We start from the raw sequence: 19591 nt of genomic DNA on the forward strand, positions 1-19591 counted from the left end.
GAGTATGATGGGAAATCATTTTAAAGTTAATATAAGCTACATATCAGCAGTCCCACAATGTATCTGTAGTTGTATGATAATATATAGTATTTCCCAGATGTTTTTCACAAGTAAAACATTCTCCAAAACACAGGCTGCTATGATGTTTTGCTTTAATTAGCAGTATTCCCTTTGTGAAGATAAAATGTTATGCAGAATCAATGAGGTAGAAATGCCCACAGTTGATGTGATGGTTACATACAATATGTGACTAAAAACACATTTCTTCACTTTTTATAAAAAGACACATCCACATCTACAACTGCATGGCCACACAGTAGATTTCATTGCAAGGCAGGGTGGGATATTTGAGATGCTGAGAGTGCTGCCTGTTGAAGAATGCTCTGTCAAATATTCATACCAAATAACCTACATTGATTGATTTAAAAAAATATATTTTGTTAATGTTCTGTTGGCTTAAGTGTACCTACGCTGTAAATCATGTGTTGTTGAGAAACAGGTGAATTTATTTCTAGGTATTGTGCCTTTTGTTTTAAGATGCAGGTGAATGTCTTTAATGTGCTGTTGGCATTAATCGTGTGTATGTGCGCTGTAAATCCTGTTGAGGTACAGGTATATTTAGTCATTGGCTTTTACTTCCCACTGTCTCATAGCCTGCCTATGCCGGTGCTGTTTGTAGTTTGACTGGACTGTTGCATTCAGGATGGGGGTGGCAGTAAACTCTACACTACAAGGCCCTGAGCTGCAGGGAGCCTCTTCCAGCTCCAGAACAGTCACATTGTTGGGTGCAGCTGTGCTGAGGATATTGGCAGGGACAAAAAGCGTCACCTGCGGGCCTCGGGTCGGCCAGTAACGTCCAATGTTGAAGCCATTAATCCAAACTTGCCCCTGAAAAAAAAGACAAAGGACTGATTAATTATAAGTATTCTGTATTTGCATTGTGTTTTGAAATACGTCTTTCATGAAATTACAAAACCACAACCGACGCTTTAAAACCTTCACAGATGAGATACTCTGATTGTGCCCATGCTAGGGAATATCTTAAAATGATCAAACAGCATGTATTTTATTAGCACTTTTTTGTTTTCACCACATTTAGAGTAGGGCTGCAGCTAAATATTATTTTTAATTATTCTTATTTGTTATTATCTACAAATGTGAGTAAATCAGGCTGATATTTTCAATTATGATCCATTGCGTTTTTCCATCTAGTTAAACTCCTCAACATGCGTATATACCTGTAATTTATTATTTTGTGGTCTAAAATACTGAAAATGGCTTTAGTTCTAACTAGATGTCTTGTATGGGCAACACACCTTCCTCCATTTGGGCAGTTGGATGTAGGTGTCCTGGGGGAGGGCTGGGATGCCGCCAGGAATGATGAAGCTTCCCTCGTAGAAGGCTGGAAGGGAGAGAGCAGCAGGCTGAGGTGGGTCTGTTGGTTTCGTTTCACCGAGAAGGCCCTGACTGACCGCCTCATCGATTCTGAGGCTGTACATGGTCCAGCCGGTGAGCATATCTTTCCCCAGAGTCAGGTTGGACACTAGGCCCTGTGCAGCAAAGAAACCAGACAGAAAGAGCAGAGAATTCACACTGACATCCCAGCATGTTGGAAACTGTAAAGTTTTACTTCACACATTTTTTTCAAATTGAAATATAACATATCATTTGGTTGCAGTTACATCTAATCTGTAAATTAAACTGTTTTTAGGCTTGTGTAATCTGAAATCTGAAACCCAGTAAAGCCTTGTGACACCTGTAGCCTATGTCAAAGCAGTAACTTTAAAATGTAGCTGGAAAAAAATAACCTTAAGGTCGTTGATGTATTTTCCATAGTTGATTCTGCCCATATTCTCCACCAGTATGTCCACCTGACTGCCAGCTTTCCCAGTCACTTTGACAGTTATGGCTTTGTTCCTTTCAAGAATCCCCACAGCCACCTAGAGAAGAAATCAGCAATGTTATATCAGAAATAATCACTTTGCTACATTTTTTACGAGAAATATGTATAATAAAAATTCTTCTTCTTCCTCTAAATTTTTATCTATCTTAAAATAAAAAATATGAACAAATCTACAAAAAGGAGTTTAAGTTCTCTAATTTCAAATGTTGTCTAAACACAAGCAACCGTACAAGAACTGGTGCTAATCTAAAATTGGTACAATGATGAAGGTGCTGGGGACGTATTTAGTACCAATGAAGTTTTCTGACTTTTGACGGCCAGCGTTATGTTTAGCTATCTGGGGATAAAAGCAACAAAAGGCATGTGCATGGACTTGCATGTAATATTTGATAAGAAACAATCAGACTCACCCCGTCCACTGACACATAGGCTCTGTCATGGACCCCGTTCAGTGGAGATGACAGAGGAGTTGGTGTGCTGCAGTTAACAGGCAGTGTAGTCCTGTACAGCACATAACCAAAGGCCTACAGAACAAATAGGAAAGAGGCACATCTTGAACAAATTAAAAATCAATCATACAGTTTGACAAAATATTGCTAATGAACTTGAAACTTACTACATAAAACAGAAAAAAACATTAAAGGATACCTGGTTCAGTTCAATGAAAGTCTGAGGATACATGCTTTTAACGGGACCAGAGAAAGACAGTGTTTCTAAGGCATCTGATATCGTCTGGAGCTGCGGTGGCAGAGGTTTGCTTTTTAATACTTCATGTTTTAAATCATGTGACAAAAAGTTTTTTAATGGTGAGTTCATAGAAACACAGGGTCAACTGAGTACCTACCTTTTTCATCCCAACAGTCCCATATGCATACTTTGGAGTTGTGGGTGGTATTGGTCCCTCTGGTATCTTATGGTACTGTTGTGAAAGGATACACAAGTTCTTTCAGATAAGTATACTCTACTGTACATAAGTTAAAAAATATGAATGTAATACTTGTGGTTGTTGCACATTAATAACACCTCTGTATTTGACACAAACAGCTGAAGTGATATTTAAAAGCAAAACTAAAGGGCCTGCACTAGTGTTCTTACCATTTGGATCACCTCTCGAATAGCAAAGTACTTCTCTGTGAGGTCTCCTGCTTCCGTGAGCGGGGCATCGTAGTCGTAGCTCGTGGGCTGTGGGCTGTATGGCGTGTTGGCACCTGAGATATCAGGAGGCAATCAGAGGGGGAGTTTCTTCTTAAGGCAATCAATTTTGCAACACACAAGAAGTGGTTCTGCTGTAAGTCTGTTGAAGTGCACTCACCATTCCAGTATCCAAAGTTTGTTCCTCCTATGAACATGTACCTGGGAGGAGCGAAATCAAACTGAAATGTAGACAGAAATGAAGCACACGTAGATTCTAACAACTTTAAACTATTTAGAAAGTTATTCCCTCTCTTCAAGAGAGTGTATTCTGCAGATGTACATTATGTAACATACTAACCAACTAATTTGTTGGCTGGAGAGTCACCATCATAGCAACTTGTTTACATTTCCAGCATCAGCTGATCAGCTTCCAGTGTATTACTGGGTCTAAAACTGTCATAGAAATCTGTAGACTCACAGGTTAACGTTTGCTCCCACGGCCAGCATCTCATTGAGGGACTTGGCCACTATGGCGGACGACACGACAGAGTGAGGTGACCCCCAGTGGTCCAGCCAGCCAGTGTAAAATTCAGAGTTCACCTGTTAACACAGGACAAACCCCTATGAGCGTCTGAGAGAAAATCTAGCGTGGTTCAAAAATCACAAACCGTATTGAGGAAAATACTTGCCAAAGGTCCATGAGGTTCAGCGTGTCTCTGTGCAGCAAAGGCAGCGGTTACATTTCCACCTAACAGCATCAAAACACAAAGATAAGCTCACATGTATTTGTGCAACTTCCTCATGACTTCTGACTAAGTCAATGTGAGGAAAAAACAGAAGCTGACCACTAATATCGCAACTACTGTAAAATGTCATGTATTAGTCTGATCTCAAGTTGCCTCTACAATACATAACCAAACCTTTAACCAGCGATCAATATTTGCTTATATTACATTGCATTGACTAGACACCTGACACACCTACCTGGCCCAAAGTCCACAGTGGCGTAGAGACCTTGTATTGAGCCACACTTGAGGTAGTTGAGCCCAGCTCCATCTGTGGTGAAGAGCACCACCTCCTCGCCCAGGTGAGACCGGAACAGTTTGCTCAGGTGGCGCATGTAGTTGTAGTCACAGGCGAAATAACTGCCATATTCATTCTCCACCTACCAAACACAGGCACAGCAGAAGGGAGATGTTATTTTACTTATTGAATTAAGTACTGTAATGATATCTAATGCACAACAACAGACACAGACCTGCAGAAATCAGTCCAGGACTCACCTGCACAGTGATGATAGGACCACCGTTCTGGTAGAGGTAAGGCTTCATCATCGGCAGTAACTTCCCCATCCACTTATCTACTGCTGCGATGTAATCTGAAATACACAAAGTATAGTGTTGTATGTACTGCAGCATGCAACTACGACTATATTTCATTATTACCTGCGCCCAAGGAGGTCATGGTTTTGGCTTGGGTTTGTTTTTAGGTTTGTTTGTTTGTTTGTTTGTTTGTTTGTTTGTCTGTCAGCAGGATCACGGAAAAACAACTGGCCATGAAATTTGATGGAAGGGTGTTTCATGGGCCAAGGCAGAACCCATTCAATTTTGGAGCAGATCAGAATCATGGGGCGAATACACAAATTATTTTCTTTATTTTTATGTTAACATTGTGAGATAGGGCATTTTTTTCTGCATTCATCTGGTGTCGGAATAATCCGAAAATTAGTTTCCAACTGGAAAAATTCACACTGTATTAACACTGTGAGGTAGGGTGTGCCTCGGAAGAGGTCCGCCCTTCTAGTTCATCTTGTTTTTCTTCTTACCTGAATCTGAGGACCGCAGCACAATGTCTTTTTTGTTGAGAAGCCAGGCAGGCAGCCCACCCTGAATACACATAGAACAGTGTTTTTGGTGCAACTTAAATGGAAGGTCAAGCTCAAATTAATTCAAAGGGATACTGCATCACAACTCCATGTTTTGAGTAACCCCCCTTTGTACACTTCAAAGGTGGCTTTAAAAAAGTTTCTAGTTGTGTCCTTCATGAACAACAATGATCGTGGTCCTCTTAAAATCCCGTCAGTTACAATAGATTCCAGTTCTCATACTGGAAAACAAACACCAAACTTCCATATATATATCTGGTGGGGATAAATATGACTAGTTTATGTACTGTTGGGTGGCTCAGTCTTTAAATGCATCATATTTTATAATTTGATCAGATGGTTGTTTGTATAATCTTGATCTCTAAAGTAACAACTAACTATAGCTGTCAGATACATGTGGTGTAAAAAGAACAATATTTCCTGAAATGTGTTGAAATAAAAGCATAAAGTAGCATGAGATGAAAATTCCTCAAGAGTTTGATATGTTCCGCATTTCTTTCTTTTTAAATTGTCTCTGAAACTCTATCAAAAACTCAAAATGTGTACATTTACTGACAACCCACACTCACCATGTCCCACTCTCCACATATGTAGGGTCCAGGCCGAAGGATCACCACTAAACCAAGATCTTGGGCCAGCTTAAGGAAATATTCCACATCTCTATCTCCACCAAAATTGTACCGGCCTGGAGACTCCTCGTGGTAGTTCCATGGAATGTACCTTCAACGTTAAAAAAAAGTGTGAATATAATCCCAACACACACACTCTAGTTATTTATGTAGGTTGTGGCTAGCTAATATACACATGAGATCAGGATAGTCCCCTCTTTATTAATATGCTTTACCGGAAGTCCTGGTTACATACATTTTATACAATTGCATTCCTTTATATACACTGTATTAGGGCTGCACAACAGGAGGGAAATATCTAATTGCAATTATTTTGACTGATATTGTGATTGCGATATGATTCATGATATTGGAGGAAATGATCATTTTTGTATTATTATTCTAATTTTCATTGAAAAATATTACATTTAAAAAATTTAAATGATTATAGTGTGATTTTTGTGAGAATCTGTACCAAACAAAGTTTTTTTTCTTTAGTCTGTACGATGGGATTTGTAGGCCGGGACGTCTCTTGAACACCACAATATTAAATTCAGAATGGTTTGACACATATTTTGCCTTTAACAAATATTGCGTCCCCCTGTGATTTGGATATTGCACTAGTCCATATTGCGATTTCGATACAATTGCGATTTAATTGTGCAGCCCTACACTGTATATACCGTAGACAATAAAGTCTCTCTTAATGTATGTCTATAATATTACACATACGTTAAAAACAACTAATGACAAAACATATCAAAGATTTGCCGTTTGTCACCTAAACAGGTATGTCAGGTATAGAGAGGATTGTGTAGAGAGGTGTGACGTAGAGATTTAAAGACCACTATCAGTGCAGTTACTTATTCTATCCACTATGCTGTTAACACCAGCAATTCTGAGGAAGTTTGTGAATCTGTATGTGGTCTAATGGCCTGTCAACAGATGTACAGCTCTATTGATCACTCATTGAATCTGGTCTATAAGGTACTGATGATCAAGTTAAACTAACAAATTTGATATGAAACCCCTAAGATGAAATGACAATACACTCGCACATCCCAGTGGATGTTTTTGCAGGAGGATTATCAATCAACCTGCTGTGTCCATCATAACTTCTGAAATCCCAAAGTGACATCTTCAAATGTCTTTTGACATACAATAATCTCCCTCCTCCTTGATTAGTTTTTTTGTATTGAAGCCAGTTGAAACAAGCACAGTCTCAACAACATTCTGCAATTAAAACAACCTACCAAAGTCAGAGTAAAGCATAAAGAGAACGTTAAGGTAAACCTACGTCTGGATGGCATTCAGGCCTGCCATGTACATCTTGAGCAGTCGATCCTTCCAGTAGACTCTGGGGATCCGGCTGTAATGGATGCTTCCTGATATGTAACGAAACTCTTGCCCATCTCTCCGAAAGCAGTCGTTCTGGTAATCCACGCTGAATGAACGAGGTGCCGCAAGCTGCAGGCCAACACATCATAATATGACTCATGAATGTTCATCATAAATCAGTTCATGTTGTGTTACATGATGAGGTTAAAGTTTCATGTTTTTATAGTACAGGGCTGACTTTAGGAATGTGTCATTTAGACATGGTAACCTGTCCTTGACTGTACACTAAAGGTTGTGAATAATGTGTAAGAAAATATTTTTTCGTTGTTTTAGTAATATATAGGCCTGTACAGACAGACAGACAGACACACACACACACACACACACACACACAATACTGACTTGACTTCTGGATTAAAAAACAAATATACAAACACACAAGACTGATGTTAACATGCCTTTGGCACTATCAAAAAGCATTAATAACTCCCATTAAGATTGTTGTGTAGTGTATGTTCTGTGTATTTCAAGAAATGCAATCAAATTGACAGCAGGTTCCAGCCCTGTTTTGAATTATAAAACCAGATCAAATCAATCTGTTTTGATCAGTTGTAATGTTATTGGAATGAAGCTGCAGGTAGGCCTATGGCTCCTTTAATATCGAGAATCGAGACTATAAAAACATTTAAAAACTCAGAGGTAACTTACTGTTTGTCCAAACAGCAGCAGCAGCAGTATGCTTCCAAATCTGAGCAGAGACATGATTAGTCCTCACACGAGGCGTTCTGTCCGGTTTAAGTACATTAAATGAATGCACCTTTTCATGCAGTGTGTAGGTTACTTCGACACATCCAGCTACAGTTCTTACTTCCCTGAGTACGCTGTGCTATTTTGAATGAGTGAGACATCATGAGTTGCGGAAGTAAAATCATGTGATCATGTGTATTGTTGTGGTGTAAAAACCTATACAGTCTATGGTAAAAACGCTTTTTAATCAGTAGGTGGCAGCAGTGTCGCGCGTTTTATTTATGAGGAAAGGGGGTTGTAGCCGATTCTGTGGTCTGGCACGGACCAGTGGTCACTGCCACTAGGGGCGCTAAAGACACTGGTCGCGACCATAGATTGTATATATAATATATACAGTCTATGGTCGCGACCAGTGTCTGGTTGACCAGGTTGACTGTGTAGTTATTGCTGGTGATTTCAACATTCATGTTGACAACCCCCAGAATAGAGGGACCAAAGAACTGTGTTGTATTTTTGAGAACTATGGACTGACTCAGCATGTGACGGAGCCCACACACAACAAGGGGCACACTCTGGACTTGATTATCTCGAAGGGTTTGAACATTTCCAAGGTTGTGGTGACTGATGCTGCTCTCTCTGATCATTCCTGTGTTTTCTTTAATGGCACTATCTCTGTGCAAAAAAAGTGTCCAAACAAAGTTAATAAAAAAAACGGTATATCACTGACAACACCAGTGAAACATTCATTCAGCTTTTCTCGTCCACACCCACCCTCTCAGGGGTCTCAGTCACTGAGCTTGTAGACAATTTCAATTGTAAAATTACAAATGTTATTGACGCCATTGCTCCCATTAAGGTAAAAACTGTCTCTGATAAGAAAAGATCTCCATGGAGAAATGCCATACTGGTAAGAACAGAAAAAAGAGAGTGTCGAAAAGCAGAACGCAGGTGGCGAAAACTAATCTCCAGGTCCACTACAACACCTATAAAGAGAGACTTCGCATTTATAATTTGGAACTGAGGAATGCAAGGCGGTCCTTCTTCTCGGACATTATTGCCAAAAACAATAATAATTCACGTGCTTTGTTTGCTACTGTTGATAGGTTAACAAACCCTCCAGTACCAGTAGCATCTGAACTTTTATCCACCAAGGCCTGCAATGATTTTGCCACCTTCTTCAATGACAAAATTCAGAAAATTAAACAAACAGTCAGTGCTTCCATATCGAGTACAGGGTATGTGTTGTCACAGTGTCCAGGCAAAACAGATTCCAATATGACCCAATTTCATATGATTAACCGTAAAAACCTGGAGGACATTATACAACATCTGAAAACCTCCTCCTGCTGCCTTCATATTCTACCAACAGGCCTTTTCAAAAATGTTGCAAATTGTTTGGCTACAGATCTTCTACAGATTGTAAACACGTCTCTTCTCTCAGGTATCTCCCCACAGGCCCTGAAAACTGCAGTCATTAAGCCACTCTTAAAAAAGAACAATCTAGACACGTCACTAATGAGCAACTATAGGCCGATATCAAACCTTCCATTTTTAAGTAAAATCATTGAAAAAAACTCAACAACTGAACCTTTTCTTGTCACTAAAAAAAACAGTTTTGATGCCTTCCAGTCAGTCGGGTTTTCGACCACACCACAGCACTGAGACAGCTCTTGTTAAAGTCTTTAATGACATCCACTTAAACACAGATAGTGGCAAAATTTCAGTCTCGGTATTACTTGATCTCAGTGCTGCATTTGATACGGTCTACCATGACATATTACTAGACCGATTGGAAAACTGGGTTGGCCTTTCTGGCTCAGTACTAAAGTGGTTTAAGTCTTATTTAAAGAATAGGGACTACTTTGTGTCTATAGGGAATTATACATCTGAGCATACAAATATGACGTGCGGAGTTCCCCAAGGCTCAGTTCTGGGGCCTCTCCTGTTTAACATCTACATGCTTCCACTGGCTCAAATTATGGAAAACAACAAAATAAGTTACCATAGTTATGCGGATGACACACAAATTTATATAACCTTATCGCCAGGGGACTATAGTCCAGTACAACAACTGACTAAGTGCATTGAACAAATTAACGACTGGATGTGCCAGAACTTTCTTAAATTAAATGAAGAAAAAGCTGAGGTGGTTGTTTTTGGAGAAAAAAGAGGAATGATTAAAAGTCAGCACTCAGCTTCAAACGATAATGTTAACAACAACAACAGACAAAGCCATAAATCTTGGTGTAGTCATGGACTCAGACCTGAATTTTAACAGCCACATTAAGACAATTACAAAGTCAGCCTAATACCACCTTAAAAATATATCAAGGGTTAAAGGACTTATGTCTCAGCAGGACTTGGAAAAACTTGTCCATGCTTTTATCTTCAGTAGACTTGACTACTGTAATGGAGTCTTTACAGGTCTCCCTAAAAAATCAATCAGACAGCTGCAGCTGATTCAGAACGCTGCTGCTCGAGTCCTCACTAAGACCAAGAAAGTGGATCACCTCACTCCAGTACTGAAGTCTCTACACTGGCTTCCAGTGCCTCAAAGAATTGATTTCAAAATACTTTTGTTGGTTTATAAATCACTAAACGGTTTAGAGCCAAAATACATTTCTGATCTGCTAGTACACTATGAACCACCCAGACCTCTCAGGTCGTCTGGGACAGGTCTGCTTGTTGTCCCCAGAGTCAGAACTAAACAAGGGGAAGCAGCGTTTAGTTTCTATGCTCCACATATCTGGAACAAACTCCCAGAAAACTGCAGGTCTGCCGCAACTCTCAGTTCTTTTAAATCAAGGCTGAAGACTTATCTATTTGATGTTGCCTTTCTTTAAATAACTGTTCATTTGTTATACTGAAGTTGCATTGTTGACACTGTATGACAATCTATATAAGCATATAAAGAGAAATTCCTATTTTATCTGCTTTTATATATTTAACTGTTTTAATTGCTCTTCAATGTTTAATTTCTTATACTGCACTGTAACTTTTATTCTTGTATTTTATCTGTTTTAATTTTTTTTAATCTGTTTTCATGTAAAGCACTTTGAATTGCCCTGTTGCTGAAATGTGCTCTACAAATAAAGCTGCCTTGCCTTGCCTTTCTCATTGTGTTGGCAACACTGTGCTGAATAAATGTAAAAATAATTTAAAAATAATCATTATCTTTTGTCTGTCAAATATTATTGATCATTACTATTAATAGAAATCATAATAACAATGATTAAATTACTATTATTAGTCGTAGTTGTATGAGTAGTACTATCGACTATGCAGGTCCGTGTCTTCCTGACTGGTTTAAACTTTACCAATGTGTTGCATTTTAAAAGAACAATCATCGAGTGATCAGGTGCTGGATCAATCAAGATGATTCGACTGTTACTTTTGTTAGGCTACTTAAGTTGAATTTTCAATTAAACTTTTACATTTTTGTATTTCATTTGATGTTGCTTTGTCACTCAACTATACATTATTTCCTCCACTACATTTATTTGACATTAGTCTAATCTAAGTCTAGTTCTAGATCATGATTTGATACAAAGGGTAATGTGAAAATAGTGATCAATAACATTGGATAGACAAACGATTATGGCTTCTCACATTAGGCGATTCTGCTAACACAGTGAGAAACGTGAAAAGTTGTATTAAAAATAAATACAAACAAACACTCCACAGATCACTCAACTGGTCCAAACAACAGAACAGATCACAGAGGAAGTGGTCAGGACCAGTTTTTTTACTGCCCTTTGTGCCAGTAAGAAGCTGGTCATGACCGCTGTGCCACTGGTCGTGACCAGTGTCTTTAGCGCCCCTAGTGGTTGTGACTACTGGTCTGTGCCAGAGACCAGCTGGTCCGTGCCAGAGACCAGCTGGTCCTGACCACACAGATCTTCATAATCAATAATAATAACAATAATAAATATTAATATATCTGATATAGTGTATTTTATAGACAAAAGATTATGATCTCTGACATTTATCCAGCTATCAGTGCTGCCAAAATGACAGGAAAGGAGAGAAAATACTAAAGCCGCTTCACAGACCACAGGGACCACAGGGCAGACCAGTGAGGAGCTGGTCGCGACCAGTGTCTTTAGCGCCCCTAGTGGTTGTGACCACTGGTCCCTGCCAGAGACCATGGTCCCGGGACAGACCACGGAATTGGCTACAACCCCTGTTGTTTATGAGGCTTGAAGGTAAAATGACGTGAGAGCTATATCCAAATGTGAGAGGGCATCAGCATTAGCAAAATTCCCTAACACATTCCTCATTCCAAATGAAATAAAAGAAGTCCACATGAAAACATTACATACATAGATACTACCCTTGGAATAAAGTATTACATACATTTAAATCAGATATTTCTCCAGTATGTTGTTTCTGTAAAACAAACTGAAACTGAATCACGTCTCACATTCTCTGTGAATGTAGCTACTCAAAGAGTTCTGGGTTGATGTTGCTCTATTGCTTTACCAACGTTTTAATGGATTAACACCAATATAAGAAGATATGGACTTTTTTCGGAATTGTATTACGGACTCCCATTTTACTGATATGTCTGGCACATAGGCCTACATATGGCTAGAGTGCTTCAGATCACACCTAATGTCCGTATGTTCTGTATTAAACTACAATATGTCTTTGAATCTGTTTTTATGATAGTAACAAATAAAGACAGCTATTAAGACCTCTCACATAATTGGTAAAATACTCTGTAATAAAAATATTTAAGTTGTATAATATGTTTAAGTTACATCCCCCTTGTACATCTTTCTGTTAAATGCATGGATTTTTGTTTTTTGTCTTGTTTTTTGCCATATTTGTTATTGTTTTTTTCATGTTCAATTACAAGATGTTAATGGTCATTGATATTTTTAGCCTACCTCTATGCAAATGTGTTTTGTAATATTTTAAACATGATCAATTAAAAAAAAAAAAAAAAAAAAAAAAACTTTAGCAGAAGTCGTATTCCACGAGGGAGCAGAGGCACCTGCAAAACCAACTTTAAAACACACAATGAAAAAAATAATTAATACAAATCTGGTCTAAAAACATAAACAGAAGATGGATCAGAGAGAGAAAGGGTAGAAATGTTCAGATAAGATTTTTATATTGCATTGGCTACACAATAACATGTTTTTATGGGAAATGTGTAGGACACAAAATATAAAAAATGACAACTTCATGAATAGATTTTCATTTTAAGTGCACTTTATTCTCATTAAATTACGACTTTGCAAATCTCAGAGAACACAGATGGGATGAGTTATATTTTAAATTTGCAGAAAGTTTTGAACATGAGAAGAAATCTTCCTGAAAAAACATTAGCTATTACAGGGGTTTATAAATGAATTAAGAAAATAATAAATGTATCATTGCGGTGAGCAGGTGCCACATAAATAATAATAATAATACATTTTATTTAAAGGCGCCTTTCTCGGCACTCAAGTACAGGGATAGGCTACATAAGATATTAAAAGCAGCAAAAAATAAAGAATACAACAACAATAAAAACAACAGAAAGAGGCAGAGCAATTGACATAAAGTGGAATAGGCAGTTTTAAACAGATGTGTTTTGAGTTGCAATTTGAAATGGGGGAATGAATCGATGTTTCTAAGTTGGGGTGGTAATGAATTCCAGAGATGGTGACCATGGTGGCGAGACGGGCGGAGGGGACAGACAGGTGTATGGGGGAAGAGGATCTGAGGGAGCGAGAGGGAGTGGGACGCTGGAGGAGATCAGACAAATATGGGGGGGGCGAGGTTGTCGAAGGCCTTGAATGTAAACAGCAGGACCTGGATACGGAACTGGACCGGGAGCCAGTGGAGCTGTTGGAGGACAGGAGTGATGTGGTGGATGGAGGGGGTTCAAGTTATGATGCGGGCAGCTGAATTCTAGACCAGTTGAAGTTTATGGAGGGATTTGTGAGGGAGGCAGAAGAGGAGATTACAGGAGTTACAGTAATCCGGATGGGAAGTCACGAGACTGTGGACAAGGATGGCGGCAGTGTGGGGGGTAAGGGAAAATACACAAAAGGGAGTAAGTCATGCCTATATGTGTGTTGGCTCAGCAGAGATAACATTAAATGAGAAAGGTTATTCTTTATTATATAAAAACGACATACGAAACAGGCTACATTTAGCTAGTGCACACACATTATGTGCTCCGTAAAGTTCAGCTAACGCATACTAGCATTAGCGCTTGGTGGGCTGTAAACACAGAGTATAAACACAGCCGTAAAATTTGCGTGGAATGTAGAGTGGTCGGCATTTAACAGTCACAAACTCCACCAGCAGAAGCAGTTAGTTGCATACAAGCAGCTCATTTCTGCACAAGTCTGTGTTAACACAGCCCACCTCCACGAGTCTTACCAAGCGACAGAGCAGCAGGCTGGATAGTCCGGTACACTGTTGTTCAGCCATGTTTCCACAACAAAAAAAACGCAGCAGTCTCTGAACTCGTGTTGGGAGTTTCGTTGAAGTTGGATGTAGTCCAGTTTGTTGTCTAATGAGCGGACACTTGCAAGCAGGATTGATGAAACAGGTGGCCGGCTAGCGTTAGCTTTCCACCTAGCTAGGTTATACTCCAGCCCTCGTTCACGTTTCACTGCTGAGGATGTCCCCCCATGAAGACACGCTCCGTACGCTGTACAGCGGGCCGCAGCAACCTCTTATTTCCAAACATTCATCTCTCCCCTGCCCCCCAAGGGCCGGTGGTCTACGAAATTTCCCGGTAGATTTTTTTTGTCCCACTCTGCCACAGATTCCGTCTGTAATAAAGTTTCCTGCATATTCTACGATCTGTACCAATGTATCCCAGTGGTACACATGTGCGGTAGTTTGAATGCACATCATTGTTTTAAAAGTTTTTTTGTTGAAAAGACGGAGCCTGTTAGTGATGCTTCAAGATGGCTGATGCTCGTTTTGCCTCGGATATCTTCATGTAAAGACGACAGTCCAACCCCCTATGGGCGGGTTGAAATTGCCTCTGGGAAAAAAATCTTCCGATGACGCAAAAATCGTCGTTTTCTGTCATCGGAAGATTTTTTCCAGACCCACAATACAGAGATCTCTCGTCTCAGGGGGACATGAGGGAGGGAAGCACAGTCATTCAAAAATACTGCCGTGTTTCTGCTGATACAAAGCTTAATGCTAAATTGGTGAAGTATCCCTTTAATCACATTTCTATCTCTTCTAAAACTGAACAGCTGTTAGAGGCACTTTTATTTTAACCAATCAGAAGCATCACAGCATGACATCCCTGTTTTAAACCTGTCTCTCTCTGCTGCTCAGTTGTCATTTCAGGCTAAGAGCACAACCCTCTTCCTCCTCTTGCTCCTCCGGTCTTCATCTTGCACAGCTCCTGGTTCCTCCTCCGGCAAGACTGCCGTCTGCTCCTCGGTTCGGTCTTCGGGTTCCTCTCACCACCATCAGTGTCTAGACTCCATCGGGGGATCAGCTTCTGGCTTTCTAACCCCCTAATTATATATAATTTCATAATGATGGAGTCTAATCTCCAAAGACTGTACATGTCATATCATGCATTCGTACAATAAGTCTTTGCATATCTGCAACGAAGTCTCTTGAAATAAATCATAATGAATGGGGTCTTGCCTTCCAAAATAGTAATTCAATAGAACTCAGTGCTTTGTTAATATTTAACTTCACTGATAGAGAAATAAGCACACTATGTGTTTCCATGTTATTTAAATTCTGGAAGCCCTGCAATAGAATAACAGTGGCAGAACTATGAGGAAGTGTGGATTTAGAAAAACAAGCAGAACACACACACACACACCCATTATTGTCATTGTGCAGAGGACAAGCAAAGTACAAAGACAATGAAATGCAGTTTGCGTCCAACCAGAAGTGCAAAAAGAGGCTTAGTTGGTTAGATGTCCCCGGGATGCAGAGTTAGAGTTCAGTAGGGTGACAGCCGCAGGAAAGAAGCTTCCTCTGAACGGGAGTGGGGTGAGCAGTTTGTGGTTGGGGTGAGAACAGTCTTTGATTATGCTGCGCGCCTTACACAAGCATCGCATGCCCTGGATAGTCTCGATGGAGGGGAGTGAGGAACCGATGATAGGTTGGGCAGTTTTCACCACCCTCTGCAGTGCTTTCCGGTCATGGGCAGAGCAGTTGCCATACCAGACTGTGACACAGTTGGTGAGGGTGCTCAGGGGAGGTGCAGCGGTAGAAGTTCACCAGGATCTGAGGAGACAGGTGGACCTTCCTGAGTCTACTCAGAAAGAAGAGACACTGGTGAGCCTTCTTGATCAGGGTAGAGGTGTTGATGGTCCAAGAGAGGTCCTCAGAGATGTGAACACCCAGAAACTTGAAGCTGGTGACACGCTCCACCTCAGTCCCGTTGATGAGAATGGGGTTGTGTGTGCTAGCTTTAGACTTCCTGAAGTCCACAATGAGCTTGTTGGTGTGGTGCCTTAAATAGTAATGCTGTGATGCTGTATGAAGAGGAATCCGCCGACACTGTTCTTGATTATAAAAAGGTTTATTACAAGCAAAGATTCAGCATCAATTTTACAAACTCCTGCAGAGAGCTTGGAGAACGACCAACCCAAACCTCAAAATTTGCCGCTCTGCCTTTTCTTTGTGTGAACAACGTATATATCCTATGCATTGTATCAACATAGGACGTGATATGTGTAAGTATATGATTGGAACAGAAGACTGACCAATCCATGCCTGTTATCTGGCATAACTCCAAAAAAGGTATCTTCTGTCTTCACAGGAATTGGATTCATTCATTCTGTTTCCCACCTTCACAAATGTCACTCATTTCCTTGGCACAATGACATAACCACAGGTAACAGTGGAGAACTTTAGCAAAGTCAAAAACCTTATAGAATTATCAAATTTTGAATTATTTTATTCAAAGTAAAATCATTTTAGATGCCTCGCCACTCAAAACAAGTGGTCCAACATTTTAAAATGGCAGAGGTGACAATCCTGAAGCCCATCCATCAGTCCTCTCATCTCTTACTTTCAAAAGAGGTATAGAGGCTGGAATTTTCTTAATCCAGGGTGATCAATCACTGATATGAGTTCCAGCAAATCACCTATGCCAACTATTAATCTCTCTTTTTTTTCCTTTTTCTTTCAGGCCTGAGCCTTATTTATCCTACTTTTATCCTCAAATCTTTCTCCAAATTTTTCTTTTCATGCTTCAGAAGCAAGCATAGTTAAGGCTTTCTAATTAGAAGGACATTTTAAATTCTTATGCCATTTCTCTAGGTGTTTATGACATTTTCTCTCTCTTTTTTTTATCTGTCAACATAACTCTCATTTATAAATTGAATGGATCTTAATCGCATAGTTTCATAGTCAAGCAACAGCCACTTTAATGTTTTACTGGGCTGCACTCAACCCCCCCTTCTCCTTTAGCCGCTCCATCTCTGCCCTCAAGTGCAGGCAAGGAGTAGCCTAAACTTTCTGTGAAAACTTGAATTCCTAGCATTCTTGGGCATGCGCAGATCAGTCAGCAGTGTGATTTCACAGTGAGAGGAACTCCACAGCACCCAAGCTCACACTCAACCAAGAAGAATAGCTAAAGAATCACTCAGCTTACTTCAACATAGAATTTCTTAATCTTACTAGTTTCAAAGCGGCAGATAATGCAAATAGCAATATGCTATCACAAAGCAGTTTAAACGATCTCAAAGAAATCAGAGAGGACTTAATGATTCTTACAAATTCTCTCAACAGACAGACCTATTGTCTCTCCATTTTTCCCTTCAACAGACCACATTAAAACAACAATGACACAGGACAAAACAAACCAACACAACACAAATACTAATTTGAAGCTTCTTAATTTTACTATAGTCTAGTCTATTTTCACATCCTCCAAAGAAGTCTTATAAGTTTTTATATGTTTTTGAAAATGTTCTCTCAAAGAGACTCATAGATTGTTAAACAAAGTCCTCCTAGGGGCTCATATCAATTTATGTCTTTTACCTAATTTAACAAAAGTCCTCCAAAGAAGGCTCATACATTTTAACACATTTGAAACGTTCTCTTCAAAAAGAGACTCATATTTTAGCCATAATGAACAGAATATTTTCCTTACAGATAACTAAAACTCCTGTTCTCAACCAAAACATATATGTAGCCTATATATATATATCTATCTAATATAGGATCATAAATCACGCATGTAGGCCTACAGCCTTTTCACACACAGCAAAAACACCACTGTTCACACACACCCTCTCATACACACAAAAGTCGACATCATTCATCCATGTAATTCCTAAAAAAAAAAGAAGAATACTTTCCGCCGTATTCTTTTTCCTTTTTCCTTTCTTTATCATTTCTTTCCTAAATTTAAACATGTTTTTCTGCCGTTCTCTTTTCTTTTTCTTATTTCTTTTTCCTTATTATTTTGTTACCTAAGTAGGCTTATAGAATTCCAATGGGATGTCTGCTTCGGACACTATTCGTCAACAATGAATCGATTTGGCAAACATTCTATAGCCTACTTCAGTTCCTTGAACTGGCTTCAACTTTTATCTAGTAAAAGAACTTGAACTTTTATCTAGTAAAAGTTCAAGACTACGGCCCGAGATTGCCTTTTTTCAAAGTGCTTTCTCAGATTAACGGTGTTATCCTTTATTCTTTGTTCCGTTATTTTCTCTTTATTCTTTTATCTTCTCTTTATTTCCTTTTATCTTCTCTTTATTTCCTTTTATCTTCTCTTTATTACTTCTTGTTTTTATTTTCTCTTGTTTCCTTTTTCTTTATGTTGTTTAAGCCAAATTGCCCTGGCCAGGGTTATCAACTGTTTTCTTTAATCCAATTTGCCTATTCCTTAAAGCCTTTTCACATTGTCTATGTGAATATTCCTTAATCCCTTACTTTTTTCCCTTTTCTCTATTTCTTCACTTAAATTTCGTTTTTCTCTGTTTCTCTAACTTCCTTAAGCCTTTACTTTATTTTTCCTCTTATTTCTCATATGTTAACTCACACTTCCCCCTGTCTGCGTTGATTTTAACGCAAATAAATTTAGAACGGAACCCCCATCACACAGCAATCACTGCACGGCACACACACACAGGTTCGACACGGTGCAATCCCTCAACGCACACACAGAGCCACACACGAACTGACCAGCGCCCAAATTGTGAGAAAGCTCACCTCATAGTCGACCAATGAAGCGGGAGTCAGTCCCTGGGTGCCCATGATGAAATGATGACCTGGGAGATGCAACCGATCCCATCCTCGTTGCCAAAATTGTGGTGCCTTAAATAGTAATGCTGTGATGCTGTATGAAGAGGAATCCGCCGACACTGTTCTTGATTATAAAAAGGTTTATTACAAGCAAAGATTCAGCATCAATTTTACAAACTCCTGCAGAGAGCTTGGAGAACGACCAACCCAAACCTCAAAATTTGCCGCTCTTCCTTTTCTTTGTGTGAACAACGTATATATCCTATGCATTGTATCAACATAGGACGTGATATGTGTAAGTATATGATTGGAACAGAAGACTGACCAATCCATGCCTGTTATCTGGCATAACTCCAAAAAAGGTATCTTCTGTCTTGGGGGGACCTCTGCTCATGTTAACAATTTCCAGATGTTCTCAGTAAATGTAGGGTAAAGTTCATGCATCTCCTTATACCAACTCTTAAGTCAAAGTGTATAGAAAGTTATAGAATGTCATTATACCACATTGGTCTTCTTGGTGTTGAGAGCCAGGTTGTTGTCAGTGCACCACGATGTTAGGTGCTGGACCTCCTCCCTGTAGGCTGTCTCATCGTTGTTGCTGATGAGACCAATCACCGTAGTGTCGTCTGCAAACTTGACAATGGTGTTAGAGCCATGTACAGGTGTGCAGACATTGATGTCCAGTTCACTGAGTTTGGTGATCAGTTTGGAGGGGATGGTGGTGTTGAATGCTGAAAAAGTCAATGACCAGCATTCTCACATAGGTGTTGCTATTGTCAAGGT

At 39.5% G+C, this 19591-nt stretch overlaps 1 protein-coding gene across 1 annotated transcript; it reads right to left on the bottom strand.

Moving 5' to 3' along the window:
* Positions 1-140: 140 nt before the first annotated feature.
* On the bottom strand, positions 141-7630 carry glb1 (galactosidase, beta 1). Its single transcript, XM_031276959.2, has 16 exons — positions 7577-7630; positions 6828-6997; positions 5492-5642; positions 4863-4923; positions 4321-4415; positions 4022-4202; positions 3727-3785; positions 3516-3637; positions 3216-3256; positions 2999-3111; positions 2748-2822; positions 2552-2641; positions 2314-2427; positions 1809-1940; positions 1317-1550; positions 141-888 (listed from the first exon to the last, which is right to left on the bottom strand). Exons 1-16 carry the CDS (start codon positions 7628-7630, stop codon positions 619-621), a joined length of 1962 nt encoding a protein of 653 aa, XP_031132819.2. The 3' UTR covers positions 141-618.
* Positions 7631-19591: the final 11961 nt, after the last annotated feature.

The sequence above is a fragment of the Sander lucioperca genome, chromosome 4, assembly GCF_008315115.2.
Source record: "Sander lucioperca isolate FBNREF2018 chromosome 4, SLUC_FBN_1.2, whole genome shotgun sequence".
Classification (NCBI taxonomy): domain Eukaryota; kingdom Metazoa; phylum Chordata; class Actinopteri; order Perciformes; family Percidae; genus Sander; species Sander lucioperca.